This window comes from Sus scrofa, chromosome 16 (assembly GCF_054392235.1).
Source record: "Sus scrofa isolate SSC_HxYL_T2T_F1_AM1 chromosome 16, Sscrofa_HxYL_maternal_Yorkshire_Landrace_v2.0, whole genome shotgun sequence".
In the NCBI taxonomy this organism is placed as follows: domain Eukaryota; kingdom Metazoa; phylum Chordata; class Mammalia; order Artiodactyla; family Suidae; genus Sus; species Sus scrofa.
This window is the reverse complement of record NC_139398.1, coordinates 92,041,233-92,062,336: the sequence shown is the minus strand read 5'-3', so window position 1 is coordinate 92,062,336 and position 21,104 is coordinate 92,041,233. Positions and strand designations below refer to the sequence as shown.

The 21,104-nt window shown below is 51.1% G+C and overlaps 1 protein-coding gene across 1 annotated transcript in view; it reads left to right on the top strand.

The window, feature by feature from the left end:
* The window catches only part of PLEKHG4B (pleckstrin homology and RhoGEF domain containing G4B), a 47,152-nt gene that overhangs the window by 5,310 nt on the left and 20,738 nt on the right, over nucleotides 1-21,104 (top strand). The window contains 4 exon segments of the mRNA XM_085001757.1: nucleotides 5,008-5,205; nucleotides 12,163-13,354; nucleotides 14,866-15,051; nucleotides 15,895-16,018. Of these exon segments, the coding sequence (XP_084857883.1) occupies nucleotides 5,008-5,205; nucleotides 12,163-13,354; nucleotides 14,866-15,051; nucleotides 15,895-16,018 (1,700 nt within the window).

Below are 21,104 nucleotides of genomic sequence, written 5' to 3'. Positions count from 1 at the left end.
ACCTGAAACCTCATGGTTCCTAGTCGGATTCGTTTCCGCTGTACCACAACGGGAACTCCCTCACGGAGCACTTAACCGTGTCTGACGTGTACCAGAGCCCTCACGTTGTTCCCACCACATCGTTCCCTGGGATGTAGCCGAGCATCCACGACGTGCTTGCTCCCTCCGTGAGGATACCTTCTCAGCACTGTAGCTTTCACTTTCTTTTTTTTTTTTAATGATTTTTTCCGTTATACCTGGTTTCAGGGTCCTGCCAATTTTCTACTGTACAGCAGAGCGACCCAGGCACTCGTACATATGTAGGTTCGTTTTCTCGGCTTATCCGCCATCCTGCTCCATCATAAGTGATCGGATCTAGTTCCCAGTGCCAGACAGCAGAACCGCACCTCCTGGTCTTACACCCTGTGCCTGTCTGTCAGCCCAGGACATTCATCTTTGTATCCTTCGGGATGCTTAGCACACAGTAGGGGCTCGGTAAATGTGCTTTGGTGTCGAGTGTGGAAAATACTTAGTGATCCAGGAGAATGGTGCCCCTGCGATCAGCGTATAATGAGAAACAGCAGAAGTGAGGGGCTGGCACGTCAGGACAGATGGCACGGGAGCCCCTGCGAGGGCGTGTCCACCGAGCCCGTGCTTCCTGTGACCCTTCTGCCCAGACCACAAGGACACTGGAGGCAGAACACCTGGTCCAGGCCGGGCCGAAAGAGGCGGCAAGGGCACCCGGGCCCTGCAGTGGGTTATGGCAGACCCTTCAGTAGCACTTAGACAAGCCAGGGCCCCCCTCAAATCTTGGAATGCCAGCATTCGTAGATGCTTTCATTGGCCAGCTTTTGCGCCGCCATAGACGCGGATTTATGTCAGTACTCTCCTTAGGCTCTGTCTTCTGAGTTTTCATATTGGTTTCTATTTTGTCCTTCCCATCATCCCATCCAGAACTGTCCCACTCTTCTGAGCTAGAGGAAACGGATGCCTTCCAGCCACACCCCAACTGGTGTACAACCACTGTGAGTTTGGAGAGGCTCTGCCAGTGCCCGACCGCTCCCCTTCTCTGCTGGGGGGGGGCCCTCTTGGTTGCTCCCCAGGCCCTGGGTCCTCAGGAAGGGGCTCCTCCCTGCACACTGGATGCCTGGGCTCTGTGCAGCCCGTGCGCCCCCGCCCCTGGCCCACCACCTCTGTCCCCGGGATTTATACTAGGACCTCAACCCTCTCACCGGTGGCTCAGATCTCCTGGGTACCCACAGCCCTCTGGCGCTGCCCGGCTGGTGTTACTGGCGGCTTTGCCCTTACAGTCCTGGAGGGGTAGTTGTTAGGAACAGATCTGGTAAAGGCCTCGTGGGTCCCGAGTGGCAGCACGACGTCCTCTGTGGTGGCTGCTACTCCTGGCCCTGGACAGACCTGGGTGTCCCTGCTCTGTGACAGCGTCAGGGTCAGTGTCAGGGTCTTCCAGTCCTCCACTTAGAGCAGGTGCCAGAGGGGACAACAGCCCTCACTGTTCCTGCCCAAGTGCATCACGCCCCCGGGCCCAGTGCTGCAGGACTGGGGTTCCCTTGGTTTCCGATCTCCTCCTTCCTTCTCCGTCTTCATTCACAGAGTGACATAGCTCAGGGTCATTCGTTTTGCTTCTTCTTCTTCTTTTGTGTGTGTGTGTGTGTGTGTGTGTGTGTGTGTGTGTGTGTGTGTGTGTGTTTATGGCCACACCCATGGAATATGGAGGTTCCTAGGCTACGGGTCGAATCGGAGCTACATCTGCCAGCCACAGCCACAGCCACAGCCACACCAAATCCAAGCCACGTCTGTGACCTACGCCACAGCTCACGGCAACACTGGATCCTTAACCCACTGAGCGAGGCCAGGATCGAACCCACAACCTCATGGTTCCTAGTTGGATTCGTTTCCGCTGCACACTGGTGGGAACTCCAGCACATCTTCTTTATTCATGTATCTGTCGATGGACATTTAGGTTGCTTCCATTTCTAGGCTATGGTGAATAGTGCTGCAGTGGACATAGGGGTGCATGTATCTTTTTGAACTATGGTTTTGTCCTGATATACACCCTCGAGTGGGATTGCAGGATCATATGGTAGTTCGAGTTTTAGTTTTCTGAGGACTCTCCACACTGTTCTCCACGGTGGCTGCACACATTTACATTCCCACCAACAGTGTAGGAAGGTCCCCTTTTCTCCGCAGCCTCTCCAGTGTTTGCTATTTGTAGATTTTTAATGATGGCCTTTCTGACCTGTGTGAGGTGATACCTCGTGGTAGTTTTGATATGTATTCCTTTAATAATTGGAGACATTGAGCATGTTTTCATGTGCCTTTTGGCCATCTGTATGTCTTCTTTGGAGAAATGTCTATTTATATCTTCTACCTATTTTTTGATTGGGTTGCTTGTTTTTTTGATCTAGAGCTGTCTGACCTGTTTGTATATTTTGGAGATTAATCCCTTGTTGGTTGCCCTGTTTGTATATATTTTCTCCCATTCTGTAGGTTGTCTTTTTGTTTTGTTTATAGTTTGCTGCACAAAAGCTTCTTTTCTTTTTTCTTTTTAGGGCCTCATCTGCAGCACATGGAAGTTCCAGGGTAGGGGTCAAATCAGAGTTACAGATGCCAGCCTACTCCACAGCTTGTGGCAATGCTGGATCCTTAACCCACTGAGTGAGGCCCACACTCATGGGATCAAACCCACGTCCTCGTGGACACCAGTTGGGTTCTTAACCCACTGAGCCATGAGGGGAATTCTGAAAGCTTTACTTTAATTAAACCCCATTTGTTTATTTTTGGTTTTATATCCATTCCTGTAGGAAGCGGATCCAAAAAATATTGCTGTAATTAATGTCAGAAAGTGTTCTGTTTATGTCTTACTCTAGGAGTTCTGTAGTATCTGACTTTAAGTTTAGGGCTTTAATCCATTTTGGGTTCATTTTTGTGTGTAGTGTAAGAAAATGTTCTAATGTCATTCTTTTGCATGTAGCTGTCCTGTTTTCCCGGCATGACTTGTTAGAGAGACTGTCTTTTCTCCATTGTGTAGCCTTGCCTCCTTTGTCATAGATTACTTGACCATAGGTGCATGGTTTATTTCTGTGCTGTCTATCCTATTCCATTGAGCTATATTTTTCTTTTTTTGTGACAGTACCATATTGTCTTGAAGCCTGTAGCTTTGTCATATAGTCTGCAGTCAGGGAGACTGATTCCTCTAGCTCTATTTTTCTTTCGCTAGATTGCTTTGGATATTCGGCGTCTTTTGTGTTTCTATACAAATTTAAAAATTTTTGTTTTAGTTCTGTGGAAAAGTCATCGGCAATTTTACAGGGATTGCGTTGAATCTGTAGATCGCCTTGGGTGGTATAGTCATTTAGACAATGTTGATTCTTCCAACCCAAGAACACAATGTATCTTTCCATCTGTTTGCATCGTCTTTGATTTCTTTCGTCAGTGTCTTATAGGTTGCAGAGTGCAGGTCTTTTGCCTCCTTAGGTAGGCTTATTTCTAGGTATTCTTTTTGACATGATGGTAAATGGGATTGTTGCTTCTCTTGGGTGACCAGGGCTGTGGGATCTCAGTGCATGATGGCCCCTCTCCCCCTCACACTGGGCAGTTTTCAGAAGGTGAGCCAGTGAGGTGGAGGCCAGAAGGCTGTTGACCACAGCTCATCCATCAGTCAGGACCTGCCCTGTGTGTCTGGGTGAGGAACAGGCCGGGTTTGGGCATCTGAGCAGGGGAGGACGTCTCCCTGAGAGGGCCTGAGGCCTGCATTTCAGCTCAGAGGAGCCCTCTGAGACCGACCCCAGGGACACATCCTGCTTCCTTCCTTCCCCTTTAGGTCTCAGGTGAGCATGTGGCTCCAGGGCGGGTGAGTCCCACCCCGACTCCCTTCCATTCAGTCTCTGGGCTGATGGTTGCGTGTGACCAAGATGTGATTTGAGTCCTTGGAAGTCAGAGCCCATGGGCCCTTGCAGGATGAAACCAGTATTTACAAAATTCCTGTCAACAAGGAGGGCCCTGTCTGGCGGGGAGGCAGGCGCGTGGAGTGGCCTGGCCCCTTGGACAGGCTGGACGGCCTCCCTCTGAGTCCTCAAACACTGCAGACCCAGAGGATTCGCTGGTTTATTCTCGGTTTCCTTGGGAAAGTAGCTGTGTGATTTAGCCAGAGGAGCCACAGACAGCAACCGTTGTTCCTTTAAAAAGTGACTTCACAGTTTTACTGTCTGCGGCCTTGCAATTCTTCTCCAGACAAATGAACTTTGTGGTATTTCCCCTCAGGAAATGTTACATCTAAAACTAGAATTAAGCCTTTTTTAAAGTAAAAGCCTTCTGTCTTTACATAAAAGCATATTGCACCAAAAAGTTTAAGAGGATATCAGTTACCAATGACACGGTTTTCAGAATGACTGAATGAGCACAGTTCTAGGATTTCAATGAAGGGTGCCCTAATGGCTTCTACTTAAATTTTAATAAATGATCAGTCCAAGGAAAATGTGTCTGCTGGGATGCGCTTCTTTTCTGAGTGTCAAATGGCATAGGGACCAGCCCTGTCCTCCCCGCAGAGGCCCGCATTCCCTGTGAAGACCTGGGATGGCGAAGGGGAAGCCCCTGAGAATGTCCCTGTGCTCCACGGAAGGTCTGGGTGCAGCACTGAAGGCGCGGATTTCAGGATGGGGTGGGATGGCACTTCTTCGAAACCTGGCTGTTTCAGTTCACTGGCTGTGCCTCCTGTGATGACAGTGACAGCTGTCACTTCCAGGTGCCGGATAGGGTTCCCCTCACAGGCACAGGTATCAGTGTACCCATGACAGATGTGAGCACTTGCTCACATGCTCTGTGATGACCTGAGGACCTGCAGGTCACCCCCAACAGGAGCCCTGCTCCGCTCTTTCCCAAAGATGCCCCACATTCCAGGCAAGAGACAGGTGCCTTCAGGGTGGACACTTAAGTGCCAGCCTGTGGACATCTGCAGTGCACCTCTCTTATTAGATGGATTAGATCTCCCAGACCTCTTCTCTGTTTCAGGAGCTGGAATCCCTTGACATCTGTATTCAGCACACGCTCTCTGCCCTCTACCCCCCCTTTGAGGCCACGGCAGCCACGGTGCTCTGGCAGCTGTTCAGCGTGGCAGAGAAGCTCTACCGTGGGGATGGGCTGCGCTGCCTCACAGACTTCCTCATCCCGGCCAGGAGGGCCCTGCAGCACCTGCAGCAGGAGGCCTGTGTGAGTACCGCCCTGGGGACAGGGCTGTGAGACCCTCCCCTTCAGGGAACCGCTCAGATTTTTGGCTAGGGACAAGAGATAGGCAGTGTTTTGGAGTTCCCGTCATGGTGCAGTGGTTAACGAATCCGACTAGGAACCATGAGGTTGCGGGTTCAGTCCCTGGCCTTGCTCAGTGGGTTAAGGATCCAGCATTGCCGTGAGCTGTGGTGTAGGTTGCAGACACGGCTCGGATCCCACGTTGCTGTGGCTGTGGCATAGGCCGGCGGCTACAGCTCCAATTCGACCCCTAGCCTGGGAACCTCCATATGCCATGGCAGTGGCCTAAGAAATGGCAAAAAGACAAAAAAAAAAAAAAGAGAGAGAGAGAGAGAGAGAGATAGGCAGTGTTTTATCTGGTACCTGGAAATTATTTGATCTGGGCAGTAGGAATTTTAGATCCAGGGAAATCTGGTGAAGGAGGAAGAGGAGACTGTGCTTCTGTGTGTTTCAAATTGATCCAGGAATTAAGCAGATGCCATTCAGGTGAGTATTTGTTGTTTTCTTTCCGAAAGGAAGTGGGAGATGATTAAATATAAACATAAACAGTAATCGCAGCTATTTTTTCGCAGCATTTAAACATGTAGTTGGGGAAGCTGTCCCATTTTCCTCTCTTTCTTGAGTCCACTGGGCACTGGGCCAGCTCATTCCCTTTGGCTTCTGGCTCCACCTTTTCTTCGTTCCAAATAATTGGTGAAATGTGGCCTGTGTCCCAGCAACAGGGCTTCTCAGACTGCTAGTGAGCGTGGAGCCCAGGGCTGGCTGTGTCCCTTCCACTCCCCCCGAACTTTCACTCTGTTCTTCGGATGAATTAAGTTCCCAACCCCATGGTCATCTCCGAACTACAGGGCAGTGCCCATCCACACAAACAGACCCTGCTTAGTGAATTTCTTATGTGTTTTGTTTATCTGGGGGATACTTTTATTGCAGGGTTGTTTTTTTTTGTTGTTGTATATTTTGGGGGGCTGCACCCGCAGCATGTGGAGGTTCCCAGGTTAGGGGTCGAATAGGAGCTGTAGCTGTCGGCCTACACCACAGCTCACAGCAATGCTGGATCCTTAACCCACTGAACAAGGCCAGGGATCAAACCTGCGTCCTCATGGATGCTGGTCAGATTTGTTTCCACTGAACCACGATGGGAACTCCTGTTGCAAGTTGGGGTTTTTTGTTGTTTTTTTGTTGTTTTTGCTTTTTAGGGCTGCACTGGCAGCAGATGGAGGTTCTCAGGCTAGGGCTCGAATCACAGCCACAGCAACGCGGGATCCAATCTGTGTCTGCAACTACACCACAGCTCACGGCAACGCCAGATCCTTAACCCAATGAGAGAGGCTAGGGATCAAACCCACATCTTCATGGGTACTAGTCAGGTTCTTAACCCTCTAAACCATAATGGGAACTCCCCAAAGGCATATCTTGAAAAGCTCCTCTGAACGAATGTTTTGCCTTCTTTCGTCTAATTTTCTTTTCTTTCCATTTTAACCATAAGTTATCCCCCTTCTCACTTACACAACTGCTTATCTTCTGCAAAAGCCACATGAATAACATTACTCTTGAATATGAAGGTGTATTTACAGGTATTTAATAAGCACAAAATGAAATTTAAGGACCGCCTTACTATTTTCATATTTATGTTGCTTTTCACTTTTTAATTAAGAAAATAAAATTTGGAGTTCCCGTCATGGCGCAGTGGTTAACGAATCTGACTAGGAACCATGAGGTTGCGGGTTTGGTCCCTGGCCTTGTTCGGTGGGTTAAGGATCCGGCGTTGCCGTGAGCTGTGGTGTAGGTTTCAGACGTGGCTCGGATCCCGTGTTGCTGTGGCTCTGGTGTAGGCCAGTGGCTACAGCTCCGATTCGACCTCTAGCCTGGGAACCTCCACTAGCCACGGGAGCGGCCCAAAGAAATAGCAAAAAGACAAAAAAAGAAAAGAAAAAGAAAATGAAATTTGATCATCTGTAGGACATAGAAAATGAGCTTATCCTGACAACTATGAACATAAAAATATTTCAGTTAATGTAATTTCAGTGCAGTTTTTATTCACATACCCTCTGTTGTCGAAGTATGTGGCTTGGAGATCATTACCCATTACATTAATTTTAAGATAAGTTGCTACGTTGTCTAAGAGTTCAGTGACCACCATTTTCCTATCCCTCAGTAGAAACAAGAAATGGTTACACTCACTCAGTGACTCACCTGCAACTTTGTTTCATCACAGTTTGTGTCAAAAAATACTTGGAGAAGTTCCCATTGTGGCTCAGTAGTTAACAAACCTGACTAGTATCCACGAGGACGTGGGTTCACTCCCTGGCCTTGCTCAGTGGGTTAAGGATCCGGTGTTGCTGTGGCTGTGGTGTAGGTCGCAGACACGGCTCAGATCTGGTGTTGCTGTGGCTGTGGTGTAGGCCGGCGGCTGCAGCTCTGAGTGGACCCCTGGCCTGGAAACTTCCATATGCTGAGGATGTGGCTCTAAAAAGCAAAAAAAAAAAGAAAGAGAGAGAGAGAGAAATTCTACAAATAAATAAGAAAAAACAACCTGAAGGGAAATGAATGAGAGGCTTGAACTGGCAATTCATGAAAAATGAGATCTTAGAAGATGTCAGATGACGCTATTGTTCAAGACATTATAGCCTTTGGTGGACAAAACGCAGTCTGCTGAGAGCAAGCGAGGTGTGGCTGGAATACTGATGGTAATACACACACGTGCCACGCAGGAGTGTGGGTTTGCACAACCACTTTAGAGAGCAGTTGGCGCCAGCTGAGTTGATTTACACAGAGCCGGGGACCTGGCAGCCCCACTTCTAGGAGTGTCCCCTGGAACCGTTCTCGGGTCTGTGCACAGGTTTCCTGGGCAAGGCTGTTCCCTGTGCTGTGTCTGTAACCAGCAGACACACGCAGAGGCAGCTCAAGTGCCCACTGGCCGTGGGGCGAGTGGACCATGCGGCTCTGCCCAAGCGGCCGCCTCGGGGCTCCCTCCCTGCGTGCGATGGTGCTTCTCCCACCTGAGTCGAGACTGGCTGTAATCCGATGTCAAGGGGCCATGTTCCGGCCTCTTCGGAGAAAGGGAGCAGCGGCCTTGCTGCTGCTGACGTGTGTTAGGACCCCCTGAGGATGCCTCGAGGGGAGCGGCTCCGAGAACAAGGAGGGGAGAGAGGCAGAGACCCAGGAGCCTTGAGGTGTGGACCTGGGATGAGGAAGCCGTCTCAAAGTGGACCCCCAACCCCGACGCCCCAACTTGCACGCTGCACCCAAAACAAACCACTCAGCCCAGCGCCTCCTGATTCCCGTCTTATAAAATCCTGAGCAGATTCAGATAGCTTTCTAAAGCCAGTAAATGTGGGGATAGTTGGTTATACATAAGAGAACAAATACTACGTAACATAGAAAATAAACTCCAGCTGCGGGTAGCAGTGTGCACTTCAGCATTGATTGAAAAAGCGAGTCACGGAAGAATGCAGACGATGTGGCTCCATTTGTTTAGAGGTCAGACCTCTGCAAGACTAAACTGTGTATTGTCTGGGGTTTCAAATATGTGTTATTAGCAAGGGGCTAATAACACAGGCTTGGGGAAGTGCTTGTCTCTGACGGGATGTCGCAGGGAATGGCGGTGGTCTTTTCCTTAAATTGCCATATCATGATACTCTGTATAATATTCTGTAATTCGTATTAAAGCATGCTTTTGCAGCTCCTAATTTTTGATAAAAAGCAAAACATTTTAAATAATTTCTTTCCTTCTTTCTTTCTTTCTTTTTTTTTTCTTTCTTTCTTTTTTTTTTTTTTTTTTTTTTGGTCTTTTTGCCTTTTCTAGAGCCGCTCCCATGGCATATGGAGGTTCCCAGGCTAGGGGTCTAATCGGAGCTGTAGCCTCCGGCCTACGCCAGAGCCACAGCAACGTGGGATCTGAGCCACATCTGCGACCTACACCACAGCTCACTGCAATGCCGGATCCTCAACCCACTGAGCAAGGCCAGGGATTGAACCCACAACCTCATGGTTCCTAGTTAGATTCGTTAACCACTGAGCCACGATGGGAACTCCAGCAATTTCTTGTCATTTCTGAAAACAGAAACCAGTTTCTCATGAAGACGGGAAATTGTCTCTTCTCCTCTGAGCCTTAAATGAAAGGCCCTGGCAGGCTGGCCTTTGCATCCAGCCTGCTTTGGACAAAGGAGCCATGTCTGAGGTGGGAAAACCTCAGAGCAGTTGGGGTTGAGAAGAGGCCAAGAGACGGGAGCACCAAGTGTGGGTAGAGTGACGACAGGTTATGAGACCATGATGTTGTCTCTGCGGTGTGGTTCCACCCTCCGAAGTGTGCAGAAGATGCCAAGATGCAGAAGCAACCTCAGTGTCCAAACGCTGAGGAATGAAGACGTGGTACAGTCATGCCAGTGGAATACTCAGCCATAAAAAGAGTGAAGTTCTGCCATCTGCAGCAGCATGGATGGATTCAGGGGGCATTAGGCTTCATGAAGTAACTCAGATAAAGACAAATACTGTATGATACCACTTATATATGGAATCTAAAAATACAACAAACTGGAGTTCGCATCATGGCTCAGCAGAAACGAATGTGACTAGTATCCATGAGGACGCAGGTTCGATCCCTGGCCTCACTCAGTGGGTTAAGGATCCAGTGCTGCCGTGAGCTATGGTGTAGGTCCCAGATGTGGCTTGGATCCTGCGTTGCTGTGGCTGTGGTGTAGGCCGGCAGCTGTAGCTCCCGTTAGACCCTAGCCTGGGAACCTCCATATACTGCGGGTACGGCCTTAAAAAAGCTTCCCCCAAAAAAATTAAAAAAAAACAAAAAACAAAAAAAAAAACCTTGACTCTTAGGGAAAAATAAAAGAAAATAAACGTGGAAGATAGCCCTTAGTAAGATTCAAATTCTGTTTTAGGTAATAGAAGATACCATGAAAAGAATCAAGAAATTCAACTTGTATAAAACTTTTCCTACAGAGAAGAAAAGAACATAACTATAACATAAACATAACTAAACTAAAATATAACTGAACATAACTACAACATAACTAAATCATAACTAAATATAACTAAACAATGAAGCAAAAAACAGGAAAAATATATGCAGAAAGTAGATATGTGTCTGCTAACAGTGAGTAAAAAATTTACTTCCTCTTTACTTTTTTTTAAATGTCACAGTAACTAATAAGAAAAATAGGACCACAACTTATAAAAAGAGCAAAAATACATGAGAATTTACAGGAAAAATAGCATCGAAAAACTGTTGGCTTCACAGCGACATGATGTGAATTAAAACAATATTCCACGGAGTTCCCATCGTGGCGCAGTGGTTAACGAATCCGACTAGGAACCATGAGGTTGCGGGTTCGGTCCCTGGCCTTGCTCAGTGGGTTGAGGATCCGGCATTGCAGTGAGCTGTGGTGTAGGTCGCAGATGCGGCTCGGATCCCGCGTTGCTGTGGCTCTGGCGTAGGCCGGAGGCTACAGCTCCGATTAGACCCCTAGCCTGGGAACCTCCATATGCCGCAGGAGCGGCCCAAGAAATAGCAAAAAAGACCAAAAAAAAAAAAATATTCCACAACATACATGTTAATTTAGGGAACAGTTTCTCAATGCAAAGCCTTACGCTGCTCATCAGCTGGCACAGCTCTTACTGTGGTACTTTAACTGCTGACGGGATGTCTCTTGATGGCAAATTGGTCATATTGTTGAGAATCATGAAAGACAGTCATAGCCTTTAATCCTATAATCCTAAACCCAGAAAACAATCATCTAAAGGAAGAGGAAACTATAACATGAAAATGTTCCTGGCATTTTTATTTTCCATAGAAATCCCAGCAGTACTGTCGATTTCTGACAATAGAGGGTCCTTAAGTCTCCATCAAGATGGTAGCTCAGTAGCAAAAAAATGCCAACGGAAGTACCAAATTCTGTGTTATTATCGTGGTTTAAATTAATGATAATAAACTGTGGATAAAGGTGCAGAAAAGTTAAACGTCTGTAGAGTATGTTAGGATGAGATTCTTTTTCATTTATTATCATAATAGCGTTTGTACAATAAGTCAGTGCTGCAGTAGGGAAAGTTGAAAAAACAAAACACGAGAACTAAACCCGAATGGTTGACTGCAGTCCCATTTCAGACCGATAGCTGCAGCTCCGCTGTGTCAGGTCCCACCCCTGCTCCCTGATAGCCTGACACCCTCGAGCCCAGGAAGACACCGGCTCATCCACCCTGAAGTCGAACTCTTTTCTAGGGCAAGTTCTATTCAGAGAAGTGCTTAAGGGAGTTCCCGTTGTGGCACAGCAGAAACAAACCCAACTAGGATCCATGAGGACACGGGTTTGATCCCTGGCCTCGCTCAGGGAATCAAGGATCCATTGTCGTCGTGAGCTGTGGTGTAGGCCGGCAGCTGAAGCTCATATTGGACCCAAAGCCTGGGAACTTCCATATGCTGTGGGTGCACCCCTTAAAAAAAAAAAAAAGGGAAAGAAAGAGAAATGCTTAAGGACTCACTCCATAAAAATTGACAGCTTGGTTGCAAACTTCAAATAAGTAGAAAGGACCGTTTGCATGATGTGGATGGGGTCCCGCCCGGTTTGGGGCCCTCTCACTGTGGGCTCCACCTGGCAATTCCAGGGGCAGCCTAGGGCTACCCATGGGGGCACTTAGACCGAGGCTGCAGGGCGAGAGTGAGAAAGCCCAGACCCTGCCCCGTGCCGGCTCCTGGCAGTGGCTCACCCCAGAGCCCTGGCTTCCCAGCCTGGGCTTCGCCTCCCCAGCTGTCTGCCCAGGAAGAGCTGGGAAAATGGGTTTCTTAACGCCCTGTTTTCAGTCCTAGAGTTTCCTTTGGTGTTAGGTGCTGGTGGGCCTAGTGCTCACTGTCCTGCTGGACGGAGAACAGGGGCTCCACACTGGGCACTCATCTCCCTCCATCTCTCGTCCCAGGCCCGGTACACAGGCCTCCTCTTCCTGCATGAAGGCTGGCCGCTGTGCATCCACGAGAAGGTGGTGGTGCAGCTGGCATCCCTGCGCGGAGTCAGGCTCAGGCCTGGGGACTTCTACCTGCAGATCACCGCTGCCGGGAGGCAGTCGGCCAGACTGGTCTTGAAATGCCTGTCCAGGCTTGGACGAGGCTCAGAGGAAGTCGCTGTCCCTGAGGCCATGTACGGCTGCGTCTTCACGGGAGAGTTCCTGGAGCTGGTGAATGGGGAGCGGAACAGTGTCCCCCTGCAAAACTGCTTGCTGACCTCGGGCTCAGCAGTCTATCGCACCCCATGGAGCAATGTCACAGACCCCATCTTTGTGCCCTCCAAAGGGACTGTCCTGCCCAGCTGCCCCGGACCCCCCAGGCCCAGCAGCGTCCTGGAGGCCCCAGCCCCAGCACCAGCCATGGCCAGCCCTGCTTCCCAGGGGCACCCCGTGGCCCTGCCCCACTGTGGTGGGCATCCTGGCAGTGCCCAGCCCCGCTCCCTTCCTTCCCCAAGAGGAGCTGAGTGTGAAAGCCCCAGGACCCTGTCTGGGAGCCCTAACAGAGGCCCTGAGGGCATCAGCCCCTCAGAGCAGGACCCCTGGGAGCCCCCCAAGGGCCCGGGAGGACCAGGAGGGAGGCTGGACACCGTGGACAAGAAGGACGGCTCCCAGGCCCTCGCCTTCCTTGCAGATGGGGGCAGCCCCAGCTCCAGGAGGCGGCTGCCTGGGACCCCAGCCAGCCTGGAGGCCAGACGCTGGTTCAGAAAGTCCTACATGGAGGCGCTGCAGAACCCCATGCCACTGGGCTCCAGCTCCGAGGAATCCATCGGGGACGAGGTCTGTGGCTCCCGGATCCAGGGCTGCAGGACCAGGGGGCCTGAGGCAGCTACCAGCTTGGCCCGTGAAGAGCCCCCCCGCCCCTGGCGAGCCCCCCAGCAGCTCCTGAGCGAGGAGAGTGGCCCAGGAGCCCCAGGAGGGACCCTTCCCAGGAGGTCGCGGTCCTGGGACAGGACCCTCAGAGGTTCCCGAGATGACAGCCGGCAGGTGCCCCGCCACTCAGCCAGCGCCAGTCCCGAGGGTCTCCTGGGAGGACCAGCCATGGAGACCAGACCCGCAGGCTCCAGCCATCCAGGCACAGCAGAGAGTCCCAGTGGCACCAGCCAGGAAGGTAAATGGCCGCCCTCTGCCAACACTCCCTCCCCCACCTTCCCCTCCGCAGGCGCCCCACACCCCCCGTTACCTCCCCCCACTCTCCCCTCCCCCACCTTCCCCTCCACAGGCTCCCCACACCCCCAATTACCTCCCCCTTTCCCCTCCCCCGGCTCCCCACGCCCCCCATTACCTCCCCCCACTCTCCCCTCCCCCACCTTCCCCTCCACAGGCGCCCCACACCCCCCATTACCTCCCCCTCCAGTCAGACACCCCTCACAGCCTCCCCTCCTGCCTCCCCCACACACCCCCAGTCATATTTGGTCCCTTAGTGCAGTAGGAGCCTGGCTTCATGTTGAAATGAGCTGTTGAAAATATTTACCTGTGTTCATTTCCTGGGGCTGCCAGAGTACCACAGACACGGAGGATCAGAACCGTGGAAAGTCCTCCTCCCCCTTCTGGAGACAAGTCCAGGAACAGGGCGCCCCAGGGTCAGCCTCCCTGCAGAGGCTCCAGGGGAGAGTCCCTGCGACGCGTCCCCCACTGGGACCCCGGGCGACTGCTGGCTGCATTCATTGCCCTTCAGCCTGTGACTCACGGCTTCTCCTTTCCCTGGTCAGGACCCCTGTCTGAGGGGATGTGTGAGGGGGGACCCCCTATCCGAGGGGATGTGTGAGGGGAGGACCCCCATCTGAGGAAGTAAGTGAGTTGCCACCCCTTCTCTGGGGCGGTGCTTCAAGCCCAGGTCAAGATTCATGAGGATATTCAGTATAAAATGTTTCTCTCTGAAGTGTCTTTAGGTGATTACGGTCTGAGAACTAAATTCTTCCATTATTTGTTTATTTACGTTATTTATTCATCACTTGTCAGGAAAAGCCTGGCCGGCAGTTGTGCACACTGACCTTTCCCTACAGAAATGGTACAACTTCATAGAACTCTTTTTTTTCTTTTTTTGCTTTTTTGGGGCTGCACTCGGGGCATATGGAGGTTCCCAGGCTAGGGGTCAAATGGGAGCCACAGCTGCCGGCCTGCACCACGGCCACAGCAACTCGGGATCCGAGCCACGTCTTCAACCACTGATCGAGGCCGGGGATCAAACCCACATCCTCATGGATACTAGTTGGATTCGTTTCCACTGTGCCGGATGGGACCTCCAAAGGGAAAGATCAGTTTTTTGTGTGTTTTTTGTTTTGTTTTTTTCCTCAGGCCGCACCCGCAGCATGTGGAGGTTCCCAGGCTAAGGGGTTGAATTAGAGCTGTTGCTGCCGGTCTGCAGCACAGCCACAGCAACGCCAGATCCAAGTCTCATCTGCAACCTACACCACAGCTCATGGCAGCACCGGATCTTTACCCACTGAGCGAGGCCAGGAATCGAACCTGCGTCCTCATGGATGCTAGTCAGATTCGTTTCTGCTGAGCCAGGACGGGACCTCCTAGAAATCTTGTTTTTTCCCTGGGTTTGTAGCTTTCTGAGCCGCCTTCAATCAGAAAAGTGCATCCTCTTTGACCAGATCTCTTTCTGTTGGGCAGCTGATGTCGATGCAGAAGGCAGCAGCTTCGGAGGGGCCAGACCCAGCCAGCATTCAGACGTGCTTCCCGAGCAGCTCTGCCCTGAAGGTGAGGGGCGCTGCACAGGAGACCTGCTGGGTCCCGTGCCCAGGCAGGTGCTGGAGGTCAACCAGGAGCTGCTGCAGTCGGGGGTGGTCACCCTCCCAGGTGAGCATGGCTGTCTTGATGAAGCTCCACAGGCTAGGCAGCTAGTGGCAATAGAACTTTATTTCTCGCAGTCCTGGAGGCTGGACGTGCAGCACGGTGGGTTCTGGCAAGGACCCCTTCCTGGTTCACAGTCAGTGCCTTCTCACTGTGTCCTCACGTGGCAGGTAGACAGGGGCGCTCTGTGGGGTCTCTAACCCCATCCATGAGGGCTCCACCCTCAGGACAAGGGCGCCTCCCACAGGCCCCACCTCCAAGTTCCGTGGAACGAGGCAGAGGGATGCAAATAGTCAGGGATGACTGGGCCGTCACCCGCCCGGGGAAATGCCGGGCTCTCCTCTGCTGGCAGATCTGACATCTAAGCCAATAACTGGAAGAACACATGCAGACCGTGGCTCCATATTCCTCAAGCCTGAAGCTGCGCGTGTCTCCACTGGGGATGCCCTCATGTTAGCTCAAAACCTCTTGGGAGCTCCTTGGTGGAATCTGAAGTCGGCTGCATAGTCGCAGGGGGCAGGGAGGGACCAAAGAAAGGACAGACACTCCACACTGGCAGGGGGCAGGTTCATTAAGCAGCTAACTTACACATGAGGCTTGTATTGGGCGGCCCCAGGACTCCTGCGCCCCCCCACCCCACCCCGACGCTTCAAGTTCATGTCGATACCTTAACTGGGTGCGGACGTGTTACCATCCAGCTGGTCTCAACACCATTATCTCTGCACTGAGCCCTTTGGCAGCTTCTGGTAGCTGGGAGGGCAGAGGAGCACAAGAGGCCCATGTCCAACTTGGGGATTCGCCTTCAGGTCCATCCTCTCAGTGGCCTCCTCAGCACCTCTCTTTCTGCAGGAACCCGAGACCGTCAGGGCAGAGCGGTGGTGCAGGTCTGCCTGCGGGGCCTGCCTTGGTCCAGCGAACACACGTCCAGCACGGAGCTGACCCGCCTGCTGAGATACCTCCACACCGTCCCCAGGTCGTACTGAGCCAGCCTCCACCTCTCAGACCCTCCGGGGTAAACACAGTTGAGGTGGAACCTCGGGGGCTCCTGGGATCTACTCCCCCCTCCCCCTTTCCAGATCCTCAGCTGCCCCCTCGGACCCCTTCTCTCCTGCTCGCCTGGACCTGGCTCCTACAAGTTGAGGCTCTGCCGTGCTCTAGCCCTGAATTCTCTGTTGCTCTCCATTGTTCCCTGCTTGCTCTAAGTACCCTTTAGCTGCATGTTTTATGCTCCGCCTCTTTCTAAAAATGATTTGAAGTGGCCTTGATTAAAAGTGGGAGCTGGGGAGTTCCCGTCGTGGCGTAGGGGAAACAATCCCACTAGGAACCATGAGGTTGTAGGTTCAATCCCCTGCCTCGCTCAGTGGGTCATGGATCCAGTGTTGCCGTGAGCTGTGGTGCAGGTCGCAGATGCAGCTTGGATCTGGCATTGCTGTGGCTGTTCATGACCAGGCCTCTGTGTAGGCCAGTGGCTGTAGCTCTGATTGGACCACTAACCTGGGTACCTCCATTTAAAAACAAAAAAAAAAAAAAAAAAAGGAGTTCCCATCATGGCTCAGTGGTTAAAGAATCCGACTAGGAACCATGAGGTTGCAGGTTCAATCCCTGGCCTTTCTCAGTGGGTTAAGGATCCAGCGTTGCTGTGAGCTCTGGTATAGGTTGCAGACGAGGCTTGGATCCTGCGTTGCTATGGCAGTAGCGTAGGCCAGCGGCTACAGCTCCAATTAGACCCCTAGCCTGGGAACCTCCATATGCCATGGGAGCGGCCCAAGAAATGGCAAAAAGACCCCCCCCCCCAAAAATTGGACCTGGGAGTTCCTGTTGTGACTCAGCAGGTTATGAGCCCGACTAGTATCCATGAGGATTTGGGTTCAATCCCTAGCCTTGCTCAGTGGGTTTGGGATCTGGCGTTGTGGTGAGTTGCAGTGTAGGTCACAGACTCAGCACAGATTGAGTGGCTGTGGCTGTGGTGTCGGCTGGCAGCTGCCACTCTTCTTCGACCCCTAGCCTGAAAACTTCCATATGCCACAGGAGCGGCTCTGAAAAGCAAAAAAAAAAAAAAAAAAAAAAAAAAAAAGACATGAGTTAATACAAATAATGTTTAGAATAAACCTGTGAAGAAATCAAGCAAATGGGAGGTACCTGGTACCATGAAGCAAGAAAGACTGACTCGTGCTACCTAAACGTCACGTTCATCACCAGGCAGCTGGCAGTGTTGCGTGCCAGCTCCTCAGAGACACATCTTCCTGGTCTGGGATCCAGGGGGATCTTGCCTCCCAGATCCACCCAACATGCTCGGGTGACCTTGTCCAAGGCTCTCTGAGGACCGAGGACAGAGGTGGAATCCGACAGGAGAACCAGTGTCAGGGGTGTTTGTGGTGCAGGTGCAGACATGCTTCAGGGCAGCCCTGGCAGCCGTCAGACCAAGAGTCCCCCGTGGTGCTGGGCGGAGCAGCCCCCAGGGCTCAGTCCAGACCAAATCCGTCCTCAGGTCGACTGCCCAGGTTTGACACCCAGCTCTGAATCCCAGTTCTGCCTCTGGCTGGAGTAGGTGGTGTCTGCGGTGAAGTGGGATGGTCGCAGCCGCCTCACCGGTGCGCTAGCAGGTTAGAAATGACCTCCATGCGGCCCCGAGATGGAACTCGTGTGGTGTGCTGTCTGGGACGTGACCTCATGTGAGAGCATGTTGGGTGATGCGCTGCCACAGGTGAGTGCGTGTGAACATGCCGTGGTCCGGCGTCACCTGTGGGTGCACCTGCTTTCTGTTGACATTTCCTCTGAAGTCGCAGAGGCACAGTCACTGTAGGCAGATGTCGGCAGAGAAGGAATTACAGTAGCTCCTGGACGCCTTCTCGGAGCAAGGCTCCCCGTTAACTGCACTGCCTGCTGTTGCTGCCCGGAGCCAGGGATTTCAAACTTATCCTTCAGCACAGATTTCAAAATGTAGTGAAATGACTCTGAACAAAGTTAGTTTCATCCTCCAGTTGGTTCATCCTCTATAAGCCCTGGGTGAGCACCTTCAAAACTGTAGGGTAGCTGTGCTTTGGCTGTAGCAGAGAGTGTCCTGATTGACAGGGGCCCTTGGGCCCTAGCCCTCCCACAAACAGCCTCTGGCGCGCTGTACACCACGCTCTCTGTCTGCCAGGAATCACACCACGCTCTCTGTCTGCCAGGACCAAGACTGCTGTGTGCTTTTCTGGGCCAGGCCTGAGCTGATGTCAAGCCCCTGCTTTTTCCGCTCTCCTCCTCCAGTGCAGACAGCCGACCTCTCCTACCAGCTCAGGAAGCTCTGGGAGAAAAACATTTCTGAAGACTTAGGAAAGCTCATTCAGGAACCTCATGGTTTAGCTGATCATTTTCCCACAAGCATTGTAACTTCCTGGGCATTGGCTAGAAAATGGCACCTAGAGAAGCCAAAGTCCACCCACCGTGGGATGTGACAGAGGCCTTCAGCTCTCGGAATGAGGTACCCAAGTTTCAGCATCTTTGGAAGAAGGTCCAGCAGAGTCCCATTACCGCTTCCTGCAGGTGTGTTACAAGGAGCCCTGCGTTCCTGAGAGTGTGCCTTGTAAACGGTCTGCCATTTACAAACTCTTAGAGGCACAGGATCTTAAACTCGGAAAGGACCTTTGCTGTCATCCACCCGAGCTCCTGTGCAGTGCGGGAACCCACCCACCGTGCTTACCTGGGGATTCGAAAGAGCAGGATGCGGCTCCTGCTCTGAAGGACACACATGTGTGAATCCGAATTATCTCAGCCCCCAGGGCGAGACAAGCCCAGGCACAGGAAGAAACTGCGGCCACAGTGGTGCCGGAGGTTCCTGGAGGAGGGCAGGTGTTTGCAGAGGAGGAGGAGGAAGAGCAGACACGAGGTCCAGAGTTGTAGGTCACTTTCTGAGGCCATTAGTCAGGGCAGAGGACCTGGATGCAGCAGGCCTGCCTGGGCTGGAGACCACAGTGTGGCAGACAGAGGGGCTGGTGGTGGCAGGAAGACAGTCTGAGGCTTCCGGAGAGTTCCTAGATGCTAGGGCCAGTGTGCACAGTGGCCTGGGCAGACACAGGACCCTCCGGGGAAGTGGAGCACTGTGCCCAGCTCCTGGCAGTACTGACCAGGCCCGAGCTTCTAGCCACCCATGTGGCAAATTGCGGGGTGGGCGCACATGGGAGGCCCTGGGAGGACACAGCGTCGGCCTGCCCCTACCTGTGACCCCTGGAGTAAGCAGCACTGGCTGAGTCCAGCTTGGGTTCTGCAACCCCACTTCTGTCCTCAGTACCTGGTCTCCCGCAGGAAACACCCTTTACAACGTTCCTTGGCGGTTATGCTCCTAACTTGAAAACACCCTGACTGGGGGGTGAACAGGGACATGACCCTAAACCCTGTGTGGCTCTGCCAGCTTTGTGTATGCTGGTGTCACCTCCCTGGCTCAGTGAGTGCTGCGTGTCCATTGAAAGATGAGCATCCACAGTGGAACAATATAGAGAGCCCAGAAATAAACCCACACCTACAGTCAATTAACCTTCCACAAAGGAGATGAGAATATAAAATGAGGGAAAAAAAAAAAACTCTTTAGCTAGCATGTTGGACAGGCACATGTAAATCAATGAAGTTAGGACACACCCCCACACCATACACAAAACTGAACTCAAAATGGTTTAAAGATTTAAGCATAAGATGTGACACCATAAAACTCCTAGAAGAGAACATAGGCAAAACATTCTCTGACATAAACCACACAAATGTTTTCTTAAGTCAGTCTCCCAAGGCAATAGAAATAAAATCAGAAATAAACCAATGGGACCTAATCAAACTTAAAAGTTTTGCACAGCAATGGAAATGATAAACAAAAGGAAAAGACAATATCCGGACTGAGAGAATATCTTTGCAAATGATGTGACCAACCAGGACTTAATTTCCAAAATATACAAATATTCATGCAAGAAACCAAACACCCAGTCGGAAAATGGGCAGAAGACCTCAATAGACATTTCTCTAAAGAAGACATGCAGATGACCAGCAGGCACATGAAAAGAGGTTCACCACAAATTACCGAAGAAATGCAAATCAAAACCACAATGAGGTACCTCACACTGGTCAGGATGGCCATTATCAAAAAGTCTACAAATAACAAATGCTGGGGAGGATGTTGAGAAAGGGGGACTCGATGATGGGAATATAAGTTGGTGGAGCCGCTGTGGAGAACAGTATGGAGGTTCCTCAGAAAACTGAAAGTAGAGCTACATTTTTAGTTTTGTGATCCAGTGATTCCATTCCTGGGCATATATCTGGACAGAACTATAATTTGAGAAGCTACATGCACCCCAGTGTTCTTGGCAGCACTGTTTACAACAAGCAGGACCTGGAAGCAACCTAAATGCCCATCGACAGATGACTGGATTAAGAAGATGTGGTACATTTACACGATGGAATACTGCTCAGCTGTGAAGAAGCACCAGCTAATGCCATTTGCAGCAATGTGGATGCAACTAGAGAGTCGAAGTGAAGCAAGTCAGAAAGAGAATTACCAAATGATGATACATATCGTTGCTGAATAGCACAGGGAACTATACTCAGTATCCTATGGAAACCGTCATGGAAAAGAACTTTTTTTTTTTTTGTTTTTAATTTTAGGGCCACATCTGTGGCATATGGAGGTTTCCAGGCTAGGGAATCAGAGCTGTAGTCTCTGGCTTACATCACAGCCACAGCAACACAGAATCTGAGCCGAGTCTGAGACCTACACTACAGCTCACAGTAACACTGGATCTCCGACCCACTGAGTGAGGCCAGGGACTGAACCTGCAATCTTATGGTTCCTAGTTGGATTTGTTTCCCCTGCGCCACAAGGGGAATCCAAGAACATTTTTTTTAAAAAAAGAATTTTTTAAAAAACCCAGCGTGCTTAATCCTGAACTGAATGTATTGGGGATTATTTTTACAACTTTCATTGAATCAATTAAAAAAATAGTTTTGGGGAAAAAATTAAAAATAAAGATTAACATCCAAATACAATGGAATTAGAATGCTAGTTAACACGGAACATCGGCGTGGAAGGCGGATCCCAG